The 19,294-nt window shown below is 35.6% G+C and overlaps 1 protein-coding gene across 1 annotated transcript; it reads right to left on the bottom strand.

Moving 5' to 3' along the window:
• Positions 1–3,052: 3,052 nt before the first annotated feature.
• Positions 3,053–18,816, bottom strand: LOC133784943 (putative pumilio homolog 7, chloroplastic). Its single transcript, XM_062224208.1, has 7 exons — positions 18,107–18,816; positions 17,853–18,015; positions 17,054–17,217; positions 16,587–16,653; positions 16,085–16,149; positions 4,322–4,563; positions 3,053–3,138 (listed from the first exon to the last, which is right to left on the bottom strand). Exons 1-7 carry the CDS (start codon positions 18,814–18,816, stop codon positions 3,053–3,055), a joined length of 1,497 nt encoding a protein of 498 aa, XP_062080192.1.
• Between the last annotated feature and the right edge of the window lie 478 nt (positions 18,817–19,294).

Genomic DNA, 19,294 nt, shown 5'->3' with positions numbered 1-19,294 from the left:
AAACAGTTATCTCGTCCCACCGACAGGACACGTACGATCCCGTCTAGAACCACGCCTTACTCCAAGAATCTTTAGACCTCATTGAAGAGATCCGGGAAGAGTCCCAAGTTCAGCTGAAGATGTATCAAGGAAAGATTTTCCGACACTTCAACTCTAAAGTTAAGAGCCGAAGGTTTGAAACCGATGATCTGGTCTTGAGAAGAGTCTTCCCTGCAACCCAAGATCCGAGAGTGGGGGTTCTGGGCCCAAACTGGGAAGGACCGTACGAAATCCAACATGAAGTATGTCTGGGAACATATCGCTTAAGGCGACTTGATGAAACAGAGGTCCCAAGTGCCTGGAACGCATAACACCTCCGTAAGTACTATCAATAGTCAGGAGGACATGTTCCTGTTTTTAATTTTTCTTTTAAACAATGTACGCCCCAGGGCAGTTTCTTATTTAATGAAAATGATGTGTACAAAACATCATAAAGAAATATTGTAATGAAATGAAATGAAAGTTCGTGTCCATCTTCACAAACAAGTGACCCAAGACTGCAGTCTTCGCTCACTTGGGGGGGGGGGGGGGATAACCATCTGTACGAACAATTTCGAGAACAAAAAAAGGATACAAAACGCAAAGTTTAGTCCTATTCCAGACCGTACAGACTGGGGGTAGCAGAAACCCAACCCCAATAAAAAGGATGCAAGGCTTAGGCCTAGTCCCAACCTGGACATACAAGGTCCGAGGGGTACAAACCCGATAGACGAAAGGCTTAGGCCTAGTCCCAAACCCAAACATACATGGTCTGGGGGGTACAAGCCCGATAGGACGCAAGGCTTAGGCCTAGTCCCTAACCCTGACATACATGGCCTAGGGGGTTCAAACCAAATAGGACTTAAGGCTCAGGCCTAGTCTTGGCCCGGACATACATGGTCCAGAGGTATAATATCCAGTAGGATATGTGGACCAGCCCTAATCCTAACTCGGACATGCATGGTCCGGGGATATAAAAAACTTGAAAATCGGTTGACCAAGTGCGGTCCCCAATAACCAAATACTCGTCCACGTCTTCTCTATAATGTCCCAGAACCATTAGAACGTGATTCCTAGGTATAAGTTATTTAAAATTAGTCTTATAAATGGCCCAGGTCGTGGGAACCTAACCCATAGGTCTAAAATAAGCTAATCAACTAATCTCCGATGGCCCAGGCCGTTGGAACTTGAGCACCAAAATCAGGACAAATAAATTTGGTGACAATTATTAACTCCCTAGTGGCCCAGGCTGTTGGAACCTGAACAGCAGGGTTAAACTGAGTTAATAAGTTAAAACCTAAAAAAAGATCTCTGATGGTCCAGGCCGTTGGAGCCCGTATTATAAAGTCGGGATGACTCACTCCAGGCTATAAAGACCTGAACAAGGGTCCCCAGATGAGACAAACGTTTTCTACAACTTTTCCCCAATGGTCCTGGCTGTTGGAACCAGGACCGAACATTCAACTCATTCATGCAAGGTGGTAAAACACTCAGTGAAATTATAACGATGGAACGGGAAAAACTTGTGCAAGAGATAAAATAGATACACATAAAAATTGTCTTGGATGCACGCATGTCCATAAAAGTGTTATAAAAAAAAACAAGTAAAAGACTCGGGCCTAGTCTTCGCCGTGCCCTGATGCCTCCGGGTTGGCTCCATCTGTCTCCTCCTTGGCCAAGGGCTCCGCGTCAGCCTTCTCCTTAGCCTCGAACTCAGCTCTCTTCGCGATGGGATCGGGGTAAAGCAAGAGGTTCATGTTCTTGTCTTGGAGTCAGGCCATGTAGATATCCTCATCGAAGGTGGCCTCCAACAAGGCATTTGCCTACTCTTTTCCTTGGCGGGCCTCCTCGTGCATTTTCACCACTTACAAAAGCAGATTGTCCAGGACCAGGACTCTAGATTCAAGAGTGGTGATCTTCTCCCGATCCTGGCGAGACTGGGCTTCGGCTGTCTCCATGAGGATCTTAGATGATGCCTCAGAGCCCCGAACACGAAGAAGTTCTGCCTCCAGGCTATCCACCAACTTTTTATGGTCGGCTTCCTTTCGGGACAGAGTCTCTTCAAGTTGGAACCGAGCCCGGGCGGCCTCCTCGCGGTCCATTTTGGCTTGGGCAACCTCCTTAGCCAGGGCCTCTGCCCAAGCGACCTCCTTGGTTAGGGCTTCTCTGGTGGCTTACCGCTGGTTCATAGCCCCCTCCAACTCCAGTTGGCCCGTCTCCAGCTTCATCACTATCTCCGCCACTAAATCGGCATTCCGATGGGCTAGCAAGGCATACTGGAACAAATCAAAGTTAGAAGACATACGAGTTAAAAATATAAGAAGCAAAGGAAAATATGGGCATGTAACTTACAGTGGTGATCTGGTGACGGATGGCCTGGGAGATGAACAGGGCGTCCCAGTTGGCCACGATGTCGTATCGTTTCAGTTGGAGGTTGGACATGGTAGTCCCAACCTGGTCCAGCAGATCCGCAGCAAGCGGGGTCATGTCCACCGGTCTCAGCAACGAGCCAGTCCACGATCGACTGAGGGGCACTGAAAGCAGTCGGGGGCTCGGCGAATTCCACCTTGCGCTGGGTCATCAAGGCCCTGTAGACTTCCTCCCGCCTGTCCCGGCCATCTTCCCAGGCCCGGGATACCATATTCAACCTATCCTCCCGGAGGACTAGGTCCCCTTCCTCGAGGAAAGTCAGATTAACCGAGAGAATGGGAGCCTCTGGGAGTTCCTGGACAGCAAGCTGGCTTTCCCTGGAAGATTTCTCGGCCAAGGAATAGTCCTTAGTCTTAGCCCTCTTGGCCCGGTTCGCGGACTCATCAGCAGCCGGGTCCGCAACTCTTTTCTCTGACCCCCGGCTTGCCAACGGCTCCCGCTCCAAGTCGATGACCAGAGGATGAGCAGGCTGAGACGAGGCAGCTTCAACACGTACCATCGGGGGAGGGATCGCGGTTGGAGTCTCCCCGACAGCATCCACCTCCGACATCGATCCCCCAAGAATCAAGTTCAACACCTTGTTCTTGAGCACACCTTTGGTGGCCTACTTCGCTGACGCCCTAGCCTTGGCCGCCCGGGCCTCCATGGCCTGCTTCATCTTTTCCACGAGATTGGACACGTCGGAAGCGTCTGAAAAAGACAAACAAAAAGAAAGTCAGCAAAATATTCAAGTAAGGATAAGAGGTAATTAAGTCTAAGGTCCTCCAGGATGAACCCTTATCTAGAACTCGGGCTCGAATCAACTCTCCTAAAGAGAAGGAATAGATTCGGTCCCCCATGTCGTCCAGGTCTAGGAAGTTACCATATTGGAGGAACTCAGACGAGTACATGAGGGTCTCCGGGTCTAAGATAACGGGAGGCGAAGGTCTCATTTCTCTGACGGCCCCGAACAAGTGGCCTCGGTAAAATTTCCTATCCCTAACTAAGTCCCCAAAATGAGGAGCATAAGTCAAAAGCAAAGGTGAATTACTTTGCCTCGATGTACTGGCCCCGGGAGCCCCCGTGTTCGGCCGGACCTCTTCAAAGTGGGCATCCAGCTCCTCAGAGGAGGCCCTCTCTGTTTGTTGGGCCTACTCCCTTTTCTTCATCGTCGCGTCCGCCCGGGCCGAGGCCTCCACGGCCTCAATATGGACGAGAGCTAGCTCCTCCCACAAGGTCGGGTCCTTCTCGCATTGCAGCCCCCGGAGGCTAGGGCCCACGATTGTCTGGTTGGCTGCCAACATCCCAATCGTTCATAGGTCTGCGGTGTTTACGTAGTCTCCTACGTTCAGATCTCCACGCTTAAAGTGACGTGTTACTTCTTTCGGTCAAGGATTGACTGGGTGAGAGGGGTCTGAGCATATGATCCTGTCATCTAGGACTGTAAGTCGAAAGTGGACAACAAAAAGAACGAACAGGGTTAAGAGAAAAGACTACTTACCCACTCACTGGAAGTCCAGCACCAACGTGGGGTTCTTATCCAAAAGGAACCCGGATGTCATAAACCAATAATGTCTGACATCCGGGGGTGCTTCCAGGAGCTGGTAGGAGTAGGATAATTACCATGAGGCTTTAGTCTGTAGAAGTCATCCCGAGTCTTATCCTTGGCATTAAGCTGCAGCTCCAGCTTATAGAAATATAGCACCTCCCCTGGGGTCGGCTTTGGAATCTCCTTTGCCACGCAAAAGATACGCTATCCCGCAAGAAGTCTGTAAGCTTGGGGCAGAAGCTGAAAGGGCGATCCCCACAAACTTCAGAAACTGTGTGAAATAGTTGTGGAGCGGGAGAGTGGCTCCTGCACTGATGTGGCCTATGCTTTAGGCCCCGAATTCACCCACGCTGGTGTGAGCCTTTTCCTCCTTCCTGGCTAGGCGGTTATAAAAGAGTCCGGGAGTCGTCTCCACTCCCAAATGCCTCTCCAAAACGTCCAACATCCTATAGTTCCGGAATAAATTCTTCTCCCCGTCCATCTCCCATGTGTTGCCACTGGGGGGTTTGTGTCCTTCCAGGACAAAGGGGGCTGACTGGACATATTCTTCCAGGTGGAGAGTAACGCCGAGACTCATGACTGGTGATCTGGGAACAAAAGAAAAAGAAGCAAATAACCAAGCAATTAGCACCAAAACCCAAAACAGTTGCTTAAGGTACGGGGGCTCTCCTACGAACTACTTGGATGAGTCCCCTCTGGATCAGATCCGGGATCATTGAAGATCCCCAAAACCTTGATCGAGAACAAATAATAGGAAGAATTTTTTCTAAGTTTTCCCTAGTTGGCCTATTACCATTTGTTCGAGGACAACCTGAACCTGAGATGATCCGGGACGACCCAGACAGTTTGTTCTACATACGTCTAGAGCCACCCTAAAAGGTGGCCCCGACTCTATTATAGCCACAAATGTGATACCACAAAACGATAAGCACGAGAAAACAAAAATAAAAGGTTTGGGAAACTTTCTGTAAAGTGCTGATCGTGGAGGGTGTAGTGTTTCCGGTGACAGGGACAGCAAAATGACGGTCTTGAATAGGCGAAGACGACACAGAAGTTCGTCTACTGGTCGAGCCGAGGTCACACTTTCAGGTGAGGGCACAGAAATGAGACGCGTTGGACAGAGACGGTGACAGAAACAGAGAAGTCAACGGAGAATTTCGTCGGCGAGCTCGAACATAAAATGGTCTCTTTGGGGGTTTGATTGTTCAGAATGCATAAAACTTACAAATGAAAATTTGGGGGGTATTTATAAGAATCAAAAACATGTTTTCGATCCAACGGTTCGAGACAATTTCCCACATCCGACGGTCCTGAATTACGCAGGGGCTTTAATTAGCCCACTCGAGTATCAGATCGCGGGTTCCCCAAGTCATGATTCGCACCATCCAAATCTAACGGTCCAGAGGAAAGATTTTTCAAATTTTATCCCATCCAACGGTCCCAATAATGCAAAAATATTAAAGGATCCACCCATACAGATGGGACGCTTTGGTATTTACGCTGACGTTTGGCTGCCGACACACAATAACCAAGAGAATGTCTCCAAACCTGTCAGACGCGAGTACCATTGACTCACCAATTATGGGGAAACGCGTGCATATCGCATGATGAAGTTGAAAGGTCAAGGCTCACCCAAACGGCCTTGAAGTCAATGAACTAGGGCTCTCGTAAACGAACCAGGGTCCTGGTAAATGGACCAGGCCTTTGGGATTTGATTAGGGATGCTGACACAAAGGCATTGTATACAAGTTTCCAGCAATCAATCCCCCACGAAAATGGACCCGTCTCCTGAGGAACGAACTGGGATATCGAGAATTGATCTGGGAAAGGAAGCAAGCCTTCACTGCACAAGCACAGATAAAGGTTTGGGGGGTAAATGTTATCCCTGTTTCCTCCCTCCATTCGCGGCTCCGCACATTGAGTCCATGGGCCACCCTGAAAAGACTTAAGGTCCAGATCAGGCCCAATAGACAAGGAAGGAGTGAGTCCCGACGGCCCAAATATCAGTAAAGCCCAAATATTATCCCGGAATGAAAGTTGTGACCATGAAGTTGGCATGATTCATCTTCCCGAACCCCTCGTATAGTGTTGTCCGGGTGCAATAAGGATATTGTTTCCTCCAAATCTAAAAATGGACCTGGACGGTAGCAGATGAACCCGGGCTCTGGTAAACGAACCAAGGCCTTAGTAAATGAAGATGGATGTTAGTAAACGAACCCAAACTGGGCAACCAGGTTGGGCATGATAAGTTGTCCCCGATGCTGACATCGCCCCGAGAAACACGAAGTTTTGCCCCCATAACTAACCTGCAGAAGAGGTTACATACGGAATGTACTCCGTTATTTCAGAACCGTACTGCCACCACTCTCACAGATCCTGTCCCCTGGATCTCCTTAAGAGCCCACGCGAATCAGACTGAAGCTGCGTACTATTGTCGGTTTTATAGCGTGGTTACACTCAGGGCGGCCCAATGGGCCCTGATTAGTGCATTTTATTTATTAAAATCATTTGTATTAAGCCTCCATCAGTGAGAAAATAGTGTTTATACCCTTATTGGGCATGGATTAGTCCGGCCCAAACCCCGAGCACTCAACTGCCTATAAATATGAACAGTTGTGCACTATGGAAATGATCCGATTTTTCTCTTGTAAGCATACACTCTGCTCAAATTCAGAGAAAAACTCCATTACTAAAGCTCCTTAAGCTCTAATACAATTGACTCATGGACTAGGGCTCTTTAACGCCCCAACCACTTAAAATCCCTTGTGTGATTATCTCTAATCCTTTCTTCTTAAGCTCTCTTATCTTTTATAATTCTAGTTCCCGAAAAACTCGGTTAACAAATATAATTATTAAATATCTAGTTTTGTATTAAATATTATTATATTAATAATATTTTATAATATTTGAATTTATATTAATATAATTAGTAAATATTTATTTTAGCAAAATTTTATATAAATTAGGATTATATATTATGTGTTATATATTATTATAATAAGATTTTTTTTTATAACATTTGAATTTATATTGATATAATTATTAAATATCTAGTTGTGTATTATATATTATTATAATAATGATATTTTATAACATTTGAATTTATATTAATATAATTAATAAATATCTAGTCTAGTATTAAATACTATTATAATAATAATATTTTATAACATTTGAATTTATATTGATATAATTAATTAAAATATATTTGAATTTATATTAATATAATTACTAAATATTTATTCTAGAAAAATTTTATAAAAATTATGATTATATATTATTATAATTGTTACACACAAATTTTGAGAATAAATAAATAGCATCAAAATATAGGTTCATAAAGTGTAAACTCCGGATTAACAAGTGTTAGCATTATACTTGTACAAATTGTCACAAAGTTCCATAGCTACATCATCAGCGCTCAAGCATGAGTTGCAAGCTCGAAGCGATAACTGGAATGATGAACTCGAGGCTTTGAGTGATCTTGAAAACTCGTTGAAGCAGTGATCAAGCTCAAAGACGCGTTAAATACATAAATGGAGAAGTTGTTTGGAAATCCCTATTTCTTTGGGATTGGTTAAAACTGTGTATTAAATCTCTATTTTTATTGGATCTTTATTTAAATAATGCCTTTTAATTGTATTATTATTATTCGAGCATTCATTTGAATTTAAATTTGAATACATGTTGTAACTTCCCTAAACTTATGGGAAGATATTTTTGTAATCAGGTCTATAAATAGTCTGGATCTAGTCATTTGTATTCACAGACAATTCTATACTGAGAAACACTCTGTGAAATTGCTCTTTCTTGAAGCTTTAACGCATACTTTAATAAAAACTCGTGGGCGTAAGCATATTTTAATTGCTAAACCACGTAAAATTCTCTTTCTTTTCTTTTCTTTTTGATTAATTGTTTAATTGCTCTACATAATTAAGTTGACAAAAACGACATCAGCAATAATAATAATACTATTTTATAACATTTAAATTTATTTTGATATTGTTATATTATTTTATAATATAATGTAATATTATATTATATTATAATATAATGTTTTAGATTAAACAAATGTGACAAAGAGTGTCACATATTGTAACATATAATAGAGAGTTACAATATTTAGATATATTAGAAATATCCAAATATGTAACATGTTTGGTGTTACAAATTCAGCTACAAATTTGTAACTTCCAAATATTACCATTTATTGTGTAAATTTGTTGTTACATAATATTGAGATGAATTTCTTAAAGTCATATGTGAAATGCCTTTTAGAGATATGATTTTCACCTCAATAATGTGTTTTGGGGGTTACAAAATCAATTAGGAGGGTGTTGGAACCGTTTGGAAAAACAACACAAAATTATGTGCTGAAAACTGGTCAGTGGTCGCGGCCATAGGATGTTGGTGGCCACGGCCACTGATGTCCCTGGCCGCGGCCACTGATGTCCCTAGCCGCGACCACAGGTGAAAATCTGACAAGATTTTCAATTTTTCCAATTCTTTTTTAACGGCTCCAAAAACCCAAATAGCTCCAAAATCTCAGTTTTTATTCCATAAACATCCATTTAATCATTGGTAACAGTCATGGGGGTTGGTGGAATTTGAAATTCAAAGGGTGTCTCTAAACTTTATAAATAGGAGCATATTGCTCACTTGAGAGACGCAATTTTTCTATCCATTAGAGCACTTGGCTAGAAATCACATTGAGGCTTGATTATTCCAGAAAGCATTTCCAAAATCTGTGAGAGATCCCTTAGTGCTTGAGTTAGGGGGAAATAAGTTTTTGGACAAAGGTTTCAAACCTTGTTCAAGTTGGTGATCCCCAACACTCTTTACTTTGGTTGTGTGAGTGAGAGTTTATTGTTTTGTTCTTGTTCTTATTTTCTACTGTTGCTTTTCTTCATATTCTTCTTGTTCTATTTACTTGTATTTTTGTTTAAGAGTTGTAATCTTTATTTCTTTTATTTCAAACAATTTATTTTATTTATATCATTTTGCTTAGAGTTGTATTTCTCTATTTTCTTCTTCTATTTCTTATATTGTTTATTTGTATTTTCAGTCATAGAATTGTAACACATTTTAATCATTCATTATTTATTTGTAATATTTAGTCTAGAGTTGTATTTTCTTAACAATTTTCATTGAAGCAATCACATTTTTCCTAACAGATATAATTATTAAATATATAGTTTTGTATTATATATTATTATAATAATTTTATTTTCTAAAATTTAAATTTATATTAATATAATTAATAAATATCAGTATTAAATATTTTTATAATAATAATATTTTATAACATTTGAATTTATATTTATATAATTAATAAATATCTAATGATATTTTATAATATTTAAATTTATATTAATATAATTAATAATTATTTATTTTCAATTGGTTTTAAAAGTTTATTCCGTTAAAGTTAACAAAAGAAACAGTTAAAACTAAAAAAAATTGTTATCTACACACTTTTTATATAGAAGAGATATTGTTTATAAGAGTGGTTTTTTAATTTATATCACTATTATTATTGTTAATTGAGTTGAATAAAGTGATATTAATGAGAAGATATTTTATTTATGGTAAGGATTAGTTTTGAATTCAATTAATGTCTCTACCATGGTTGACTCATTTTTGCACAAACAGTCAAAATAGAAAAAAAAAATATGTAATATTATTATCATTTATTTATAATAGTAGTATACTAATGAAAAAAGCCCTACAATATATTGGATTAAGGTCTTTTTTAGTACAGTAATGCATAAATTGTTGGGATTTTATGCCCTAATTAAAACTCAATTTCTTTGTAATATCATTTTATTATCAATAAAAGAATATACATCATTTTTTACTTGGTCAATCACTTTGCTCACATGTTTTATTTTCATAATTATTTGTTTAATGTAAACTTCTATTAAATCCTGAGCATATAGCTAATCATATTTATAGTGACATAATCACAGTGGAATATAAATATGATTATATGTTCAAAATAAGTTAGTCCTAAGATTAGTCAGTGCACAAGATTTACATTGACTTGCCAATCTACGATATAATCTATTTACACATTGTAGTGTTATGTTCTTTCCAGAACATTAGCAAAGTAGATAAGACCCGATGTATTCGTTATATCGGACTGGACCGATATTGACAGTAGATAGGATAAGTAAACATATCGTTATTATCTATTCTAGTCATATCATATAGTTGACCATAGGTCAACTCAATGTCAATTCTGAGTGGTTAGTATTCTAACTGATTGTATTATTTGAGTTATTTGACTTGTTCGTTACCAGCTTACCCTACGGACTAGCCCATACTTACATTTTGGAAACTCGGTAGTATAATTGAGTGGGAGTGTTAATCATAGATATGAGCATCTATAGCTTCTGATGAAGAAGTAATATGATGGTTTTTTTTAGTTTGGTTCAAGGTGCTAAATGATAGAGAATTCATTTCAGTAATTAATATTAGTTTACTGAAATATCATTTACAAATAACTAAGTGTTTTAAGGATAAAATACAATGAGGGGTAAAACAGTATTTTTGTCTCATATCTTTGTAGACCGTCTATAGAGGATTGAGTGATAATTATGGTTGTAACAATGGTGTTGACGCCGTTTTTCGTCAACTTAAATCGTAGAGCAATTAAACAATGGAGCGAATGAATGATGAAGAGAAACAAGAGAATTTTTACGTGGTTCAGTAATTAATTCTGCCTAGTCCACGAGTGTGTTATTAAGACTTTGAGTTTTCTGGAAATTCTTCAGAGATGAATTACCCAGAGCTTTCTCTCAAGAAATCGGAAATCCCCCCTTTTACAAGTGGTGATCCCTTCCTTATTTATAGAGAGGGTTGCAGAATTTATTCCCACATATTTCGGGAAAATATTTTGTGTATCAATTGAAATAATTATATTAAATGCAATATATCATATATACATGGAAACGTCCCATAAAGATCGGGAACAGATAACAGATTAAATGACATTCCTTAAATATTGGGATTACACAACAATAAATATGTTCACACGTAATGGGCTATCCTAGGTGATTCATCAGGTCTTTGAGATCAGCGATATGCATTGAGTCTGTCAGGACTTATGGGTCAATCACGAACTTATCACCCAACTTCACGCTACGCTCGGGATAGGTAGGCACTGTCGAGGTTGTCATCTCCGAGCTCGAACTACCTCGCCTGAGGACACTCGATATTAGATATATTCAAGTGTCGTGCCATTTCCGTCGTGAGCTCAGAGAATATCCGAGGTTACACATCCTCGAGATCGTTGCTTTACTTCAGAGGGGTTTAATGGTTGAACCATATGATGTCTGCACATATTTCGAGCTCACATCTGACGAGCCCAATTTTCGGGGTCATAACCTCTTATCTCGAAATCTGGGTGTAACAAATGGATAACCAATAATGTATCTATATTGCTTATAGAGTGTTCTATGAATTCAAGAGTGCAATTTCGAGTATTTAGTGGAGTCACGAGGAATTAACAAGTTAGTAAATTTATTTGTTAAATTTATGATAACTTATTGGAGCTTGACTTCATAGGCCCATGGTCCCCACTGTATCTTGGATAAAATCATCTAGATAGTCTCAATTAATTAATTTAATTATCAATTAGAATTATCAAAGTTGACCATGTCAATTTTGGATAGTTTCACAGAGTTATACAATCTAGAGAAGAAAAAAGATTTTAGGGCAGATTTATTAATTAAGACAAATTGATGTCTAAATTAATAAATAAGTTTAAATCAATTTTCAAATTATAAATAATTAGTTTTATAAAGGATTTAAATAATTATTTAATCAATTAATCAATATAAAATAATACGGGTCTAGATTTTAAGTCCAACGGGCTTATAATTAAATGGGAAATTCCACGGGCGTAAAGCCCATGAGAATTTTCACCTAATGGCTAATATTAACTATTATTTTATTGATTTTTTTAATTAAATAAGTGACTTAATTGGGCCTATAAAAGGAATGTTAAGTGAGAGTTGAAAAGAGACGATCTGACAGATGAATAGAAGAACAGGACATCTAGTTTTGATGCTCTAGTTTTTTAGATTCCCTCTACAGCAAAAAGTCATTTTCTAAGCCTCTAAATTATATTATCTTCTTCTCTTTATATCTATCTCATTTGTTGAGAATTGTCCACTCTAGTCTAGTCTACTTTGGAAGACTGTGAAGAAATTAAAAGATCGGTTCAGTTTCTTGGCGATACCTTGCGACAAAAATAATTCAAAGGTTAGAGAAACTGAAGGAATGACTTATTCATTCCGCTGCATATAATGTAAGTGTCATTATCATTATCTCTGTATAAATTCAATTATAGAAATATGTTTTAGGTTTTCTTATATTAATTTGTTTAATATATGATTTACATGAAAATAAATAAGATCTTATATAAGTTTTCCCAACATAAATAACATCTTTTGCTACAGATAATGGAAGATTTTTAATGGTTATCAAAGAAAGTAGAGGAAATGTATTTTCATTGTCAAAGAAAATGAACATAAGGTACTTTAACTGTCAAATTTTGGATTAAGGTCCTTCTTAGTACAATTATATATACATAAAGTCTTTTTGCAGACAATTTCCCATAAAAAAGTACATATTCGATTTGGCTTTAATGTAAATCATAGTTTCTACATTGTAATAATAAATTTGAGCACACATAAAGTCTTAGTTAGGTTTGCTATCTCATTTTTATTGTGCCTCCAAGTTTATATATGTATAAAATAAAAGTTAAATGTTCCATTAGGCCTGTTTGGCATGCATATTGGATTGGAGAAGACTAAAAAGGAATAGGTTGGATTAGAATAAATAAGATTATGTTGAATCCATTATTGTGTTTGGTATTGTACTGGATTGGTCTATTTTTTTTAAATAATTTTTTTAAATAAATAAATAATTAATTTATAAAATTAAAATAATAAATTTTTTGATATTTTAAATAATAATTTTATTTAAAATAAATATTTTTCACTAAAAAATTATTTAAGTAATTATTTAAAATAATAATATTAATATTTTAAAATTAATTATTAAAAATGTCATATATAAATTAAAAAAGAAATAAAAAAACCACTCTTAAAAAAATCAAACTTAAGTTGGATTAAGGTGGGATATATAATCCAGTGTACACTGGATAAAATTCTCAATTAATCTCAGTCTCTCGATCCCTTGTGGTACCAATCGTGGTATTCAATTATATTGTCTCAATCTTAATCTCAATCTAAATCTCAATCCCTTGTAACAAATGAGTCTTACATGTGGAACCAAAATAGGGATCTTTACAATTATATACATATAACATAAAATAATTACAAAAATCACCTACAAAACTTTATTTAGAAAAATGTATTGCCACATCATCAAAAAATATCTGACTCAAAAATAATATACTTGAATTGGAAACATTCCCAAAATTTTGAATTTCCTGTTTTTCTAAATTTTCAAAAGTAACATTTTGATTACTCATAATAGTAATAATTTAAACTTAAAGAATCTTTATTCCACAACTTAAGTCATAACTAAATCTAAATTATTTAAGTTATGATTTTATAACTTAGAAATAATTATAATTATTTTAGCATATGATTAAATTAGTGTATAGTTTTATTAAGTATAAATGTTATTTGATGGTTTAAGAAGTGAACATGTGACATTAAACTAAGTCCAAGTATTAGGATAAAAATGAAAACCAAAATAATTTAGTCTTAGGTTTGGCACAAAAATAGGAAGAATTTGACTCTTTTTAATTTTTAAAAATAGGAAAGATTAAATCTATTTGAATTAAGTGACTATGTATCAAGGAGAGTCAGATAAATGGGGATTTAAAATATTTAATTTAAGTACTCAAATAACTAAGTAGAGAAAGTAGTGTGATAGTTGAACTATAAGAGTTAGATAAGTAAATGAAGTTTTCGTAACTTTAGGGTGCTGTAACTTCAGACCTAGTTTTGACCCAGTTATATTATGATTTTAGAAAACAAGTATTTCTAAAAAGTTTTAGATAATTAAATTAGTTTTCCAACGGTGTAAAAGTGACCTAAATCGGACTTCTACAACGATAGTTACGTCAATTTTACTACAGAAAGGTCAAGAGTTACAAGATATAGGATAATAGTTTGGACTTTGACTAAAGTTTGAACCAAATGGAGACTATGTGTCATATTTGGAGATGATGTAGCAACAAGAAGGGAGTAAGATTAGGCTGGAGAAAACCATATAGTGGAGGGAAGGTTTGATTTTTAAAATTTAAGTTGAATAATGTAGAGAAAATCAAGGAAGGGAGTTGGGGTTTAAAGCCTATAAATAGAGACTTACCATTCACCATTTTTCTCACACTAAAAATCCTTTCATAATTTTGAAATCCATAGTCCCACAAGCTCTCCCCATTTTGCCATAAACACTCTACATAGTCATAGCCAAAACAATAGTCCTTATAGTGCTCGTGATCTTTTTTTTAGATTCGGGATTTCATCATTTTGGTTCTAGGTTGAAGGTATAACTTAATGAGGTTTAGAAAATTCTTGAAAATATAGTTTTATTATAAGGCTCTAATATAAATATCTTATTTTGTATTTAAGGTTGATTGGATGTTTTCTATAGCAAGCAATATCTTATCTTTTCTTTTTCTCTCCAAACTCAAGGTAAGGAAAATTAGGTAGTTTAGTTTATGACATAGTTTATGTTTTGTATAACCTAACATTTCAGGTACAATAAAATGATAAGTGTGGCTGGACCTAAGGTGTCCAATGATGTATGACGGCCTATGTCTGGTAGGCTCGTTTGCCAAAATTTTATGACGGACCTAAGTTGATGTTCGGTGTAGGACAGACTATTGTCTGGGGCTTAATTGCCACCCCTGTATAAGCACTTAACTTTTTATTATATTTGTCTTGTTATTATGACCTATGACCTATTGTTATGATTATGACTTATGACCTATGACTTATGACTATGAACTATGATTTAGATTATGATTTATGATTATGACTTAGGCTATGTTATGACCTAGGGTTTTATGATGTTGTATGATTAGTATAAATAAGTTTTGTTATGACGCTTGTGAAATTTATGATATGTTTGATTACATGACTAACTCTTGTTTGTATTTTCTTTACTGGGCTTAGAAGCTCACCCCTTATGATGTTGTTATTTCAGGCAATTAAAGATAGAAAGGTCGGTGGCGAGTGGACCTAGAAGCTTCGTGATGTACTCGTGGAGACCATATAGTCGATGAATATCAAGCGAACCTATTTTTATTAAAGCATGTTTATTTTAAAGTTTTATTTAATGTTGCTCATTTTAGTATGTTAAAGACAATTATTTTAATTTTTGTAAAACCATGGATCCATTTACTTATTTTAAATTTTCATTCAATAAAAGAACAATGTTTATGCTTATGATACAACGTGGTGTTCTCGATAATTTATGAAAAATTAAGGCGTTACATTTTTATATGCGGTAGAAAAAATGTTATTTTTGTAATTAAAATTTTTCATCACGTTAAATTTATAACTAAAATCATTTATAAGTTGTGAGATGTAATTTTCTCAGCAAAATAAAGTGGTCTAATATAGAAGGATCACATACTATATAAAATCTGAAAATATATAATTATTTATATATATATTTTGTAGCAACTCTTATATAGTGACAAACAAAATAAGCATCCTACATAAACATATGTACATAACTGATAAATATATAATTTCAAAATTATAACTAAATGAAAAATTGTGCAAAATTCTAAGAACAAAACTTTATAATAAAACTAGGAACAAGTTTATAATGATTCTAAGCAAGATCAAAGATTCACATGACAAAGTTGAAAACTGAGACTAAAGATTCGTGTTGAATCAAATGCTCATAGTGTCTTAACCGATTATTGTTATAAAACAATTAGAGACAATTCCCAACAACATAACTACATCATTTTAAAATAATTTAACATTACCAAAAAAAGGAAGAACTCTTTTTTTATATTATTCAAAGGTCTAACTAAGTGATTCTAATATAATGTGGGAGTCTCATACGTTAAATAATCTATTACATCAGGAGACAAAATAAACTTGCCCAATGGTAGAAAGATCAGAGATTATAAAATCTGAAAAATATACAGTGACAAACAAAATAACCATCTACATTTAACAAATATATATACTAATACATATGAAGTTCCAAAATCATAACTAAATGAATAATTTTGCAAAATGCTAAGAAAAACAACTTTATAGTAAAATTAGAGAAGAAACTACATAATGATGATAAAAAATTCACATAACAAAGTTGAAATGTACATCACTACTTAAAATAGTTCAAAGAAAAAATCTTCCATGAATATGGATTGTTGCGCAAGTTAGTTTTGTGCGGTTTGATTGCTTGAACGAGTGACTCAAGTATGGGGCCCTAGTTTGACCAAAAGAAAATATACTATGAAAAAGAAAAATAATACATCATAGCTTGGTGAAATGCATAACAAATTATAAGTTTAGCTAAAACTAAGCTCTTGAATGAAAATTCAGGTTAGGGGAAAGAAAAAATTGAAATATCACAGGATAGTGAAAGATACAGATACCTTAGAAACACTGAGAGTAACTTGAATCACGTAGTTGCCAAGTTCATGTTCAATCAATTGCTCGCAACTAGAAAGAAGTTCATGAATTAGGTTTGACCTATTATAGTGATCGAAAAATTCGAGATATTTCTCAACCACATGGCTGCTGAATTATATTTATGCATTGAAAGGTGCACATAGTTCCCTTCAAACTGAGAGGCCAAAATTGAGTTGGCATAGGGGTGTTTTAGCTTCAAAATGCATTGAATAACATAGTTTTTGTATAGGAAATGATATTAAATAAGCAAAATCTTCATTGGATGAGAAAGTGAATCACAAGAAAACACAAGCCACTTGGTACAACTAGCTTTCAAGAATGAAATATAAGAAAATACAGCAATTTTACTTGATGGTTATGAATATTAGTAATGCTAAACTTCCTTTATTTAATTAAAATATACATAATACTAGAAGTTTTAGGTAATTACCCATACATATCTTGGGCGAGCATAAGTGAATTAACGAAAAGTTCTGCAATCAAATTTTCTTGAAGATTCCCATTGGAATTCTTGATACATTGTTGAAGAATATGACATCCATATTTGTGAGTTGCAACTTCAACACAATGCCTTTTAGTCTCAGAAAATATGAACTGCCAAACATATGACCAAATTCATCATATATAAATATATATACATATCATTAAAGTGATAAATAATTATATAAACAGCACACAACTAAAAATTGAATAGATTCCAAAAATTGAAAGTGCAGGTAAAAAATATAGGAAGAGTACTGTCAGACTTATCATGTGATATTGCCCTATGCAAGAGAGAGCATTGCAGACCACTGAGAAGTTAAAACATAGAAACCCCTTCTCCACATACACTACAAATTTTTTTATTTTAGTCACAAGTTGTGACTTAAAGTGAAAAAGTTACAAGTTGTTATGACTAAATGTATATTAAGCTACAACAAATTTTAACACTATATAACTAAATTTACATTGAGTAACCATATATAAATTTTTGGTCCCAAATACTTTTATTGTTGTGACTAAATCATTGTCACTAAATGATAACTTTTTTTACTGTGATATTTGCAAAGACTTGAGAAGAAACTACAAATAAATATATCTGTACACATTTTGAATTCCTTCAATCCATTGTAGGACTACTGAACCTTTTAGTTGAATCCTAGTATGGGATACACATGAACTCTAAAATGAAGCGTAGGTAAAGTATTAATACAAAACTTGGTAAAATCTTCAAATAATATAGTATTCACCTTGTTAGCTTCATTGCTAAGCCACCACAAGCATTGAAGGATAACATGAAATCCATTCTCATGGTTGATTAGAGTCCAACAGCTTGGTATAAGCGCCACCATAAGCAAAGAAATTTGCTGCCTTGTTTTTAGAGTCTGTATCAACTTTTGTATAACACAAGTTCTGACATAAGAAAAAAAAAACAATGATTAGATTAACAAGAACAAAGGTAAACTCAAAGTCTAAATCTAAAAATTCATGTATAATAACTTACCCTTGAGTGTTACAAGATATTTCAGCAAAGTTCCATAGTTGTGTTGTTACCATACCCAAAATTTGTGTTCTCTGCTCCTCATTGCACACATCCAGAACTTTTTGCATAACATAGTTTCCATGCTGATCCATTGTAAGTTCAACCACATAGTCTATAATCTCATTGAAAACTATTTGCACATTTTCATGAGTGGGCTCCTCTAAAATTTTAGACAAGAATCGACAACCGTGCTGATCCTTTGCTACCAAGGTTATGTAGCCTTGTACTTGAGCCAAAGAGAAGTACCTAAGTGGCAAGGGCAATGGAGAGAACCTACTACGATGAGTCCTTGCTTGACTCAATCCCAAGTTATGATGATCACAATTGTTATTTAGACCTCTTTGAATAATGAAGCTTCTTTCATTATTAGTTCTGTGCCCCACATTACCAGAAAGTTCTCCCATGGAACTTGAGTGACTAAAGTCACTACTATAATGGGAAGAGAAAGATGAACTCGGGTCGTGGAAAGGCAACTGTGTCCTCCACATATTACCCCAGCCATAAGAAAATTCTCCACTTGAATAATTTTCATTATTTTGATTCAAAAAGTACATTGTGTTTGAATAGTGAGAAGTTCCATATCCACGAGTGGTTGTTAGAGATCTATTATGAGATAAACTAGAGCAAGAGCCCTGTGATGACAATGAGAAAACGCTCTCTGAAGATGGCATAGATTGATTATGGTTACGATTACAAGGACATCTAAGACTATAATTACGTCTACGTTGGTGGGGGATCTCATGCAGCTCTAATTGATTATTCATGATCCCAACTCTTTTAAGAACTGGAATGGAATTAATAAATAAGCTCTTCCCTTTAAATATACTATACTCACTTCCTTTTTTAAATTATTTTATGATTTTGAACAAGGTTAGAAATCAAATGTTTCAAATTTAAAAAAAACCATAAAAACGAATCAAGGTGCTTTGATTTGTTTTTAAGAGATAATATGTGCGTGGTTTTTTTTTTTTTTTTTGAAAAAAGAGCTAATGTGTTTATTTTTTCCCACCTAGTAATTACTTTCATTTTATAGAACGTGGCTGACACGTGAGTAACGTATTTCCAAAGAAAATTAAGAAGTTTTCAGAAGCAATATCAAAACGCGTGTTTCACAAAAAGACAAATTCGAGCAAATGGTCTTGCGAGAAG

Source organism: Humulus lupulus, chromosome 6 (genome assembly GCF_963169125.1).
Source record: "Humulus lupulus chromosome 6, drHumLupu1.1, whole genome shotgun sequence".
In the NCBI taxonomy this organism is placed as follows: domain Eukaryota; kingdom Viridiplantae; phylum Streptophyta; class Magnoliopsida; order Rosales; family Cannabaceae; genus Humulus; species Humulus lupulus.
Note: the sequence above shows the minus strand (reverse complement) of the source record. Positions and strands in the feature narration are given on the sequence as shown.

Excerpts from the sequence above, each read along its gene's own strand:
- LOC133784943 (XM_062224208.1), bottom strand. The coding sequence starts at position 18,816 with ATGCCATCTTCAGAGAGCGTTTTCTCATTGTCATCACAGGGCTCTTGC. Across the intron at positions 18,016-18,106 it reads ATATCTTGTAACACTCAAGG|AACTTGTGTTATACAAAAGT; the intron begins GTAAGTTATTAT and ends TTCTTATGTCAG. Across the intron at positions 16,150-16,586 it reads TTACTCTCAGTGTTTCTAAG|ATGGTTATTTTGTTTGTCAC; the intron begins GTATCTGTATCT and ends TGTTAAATGTAG.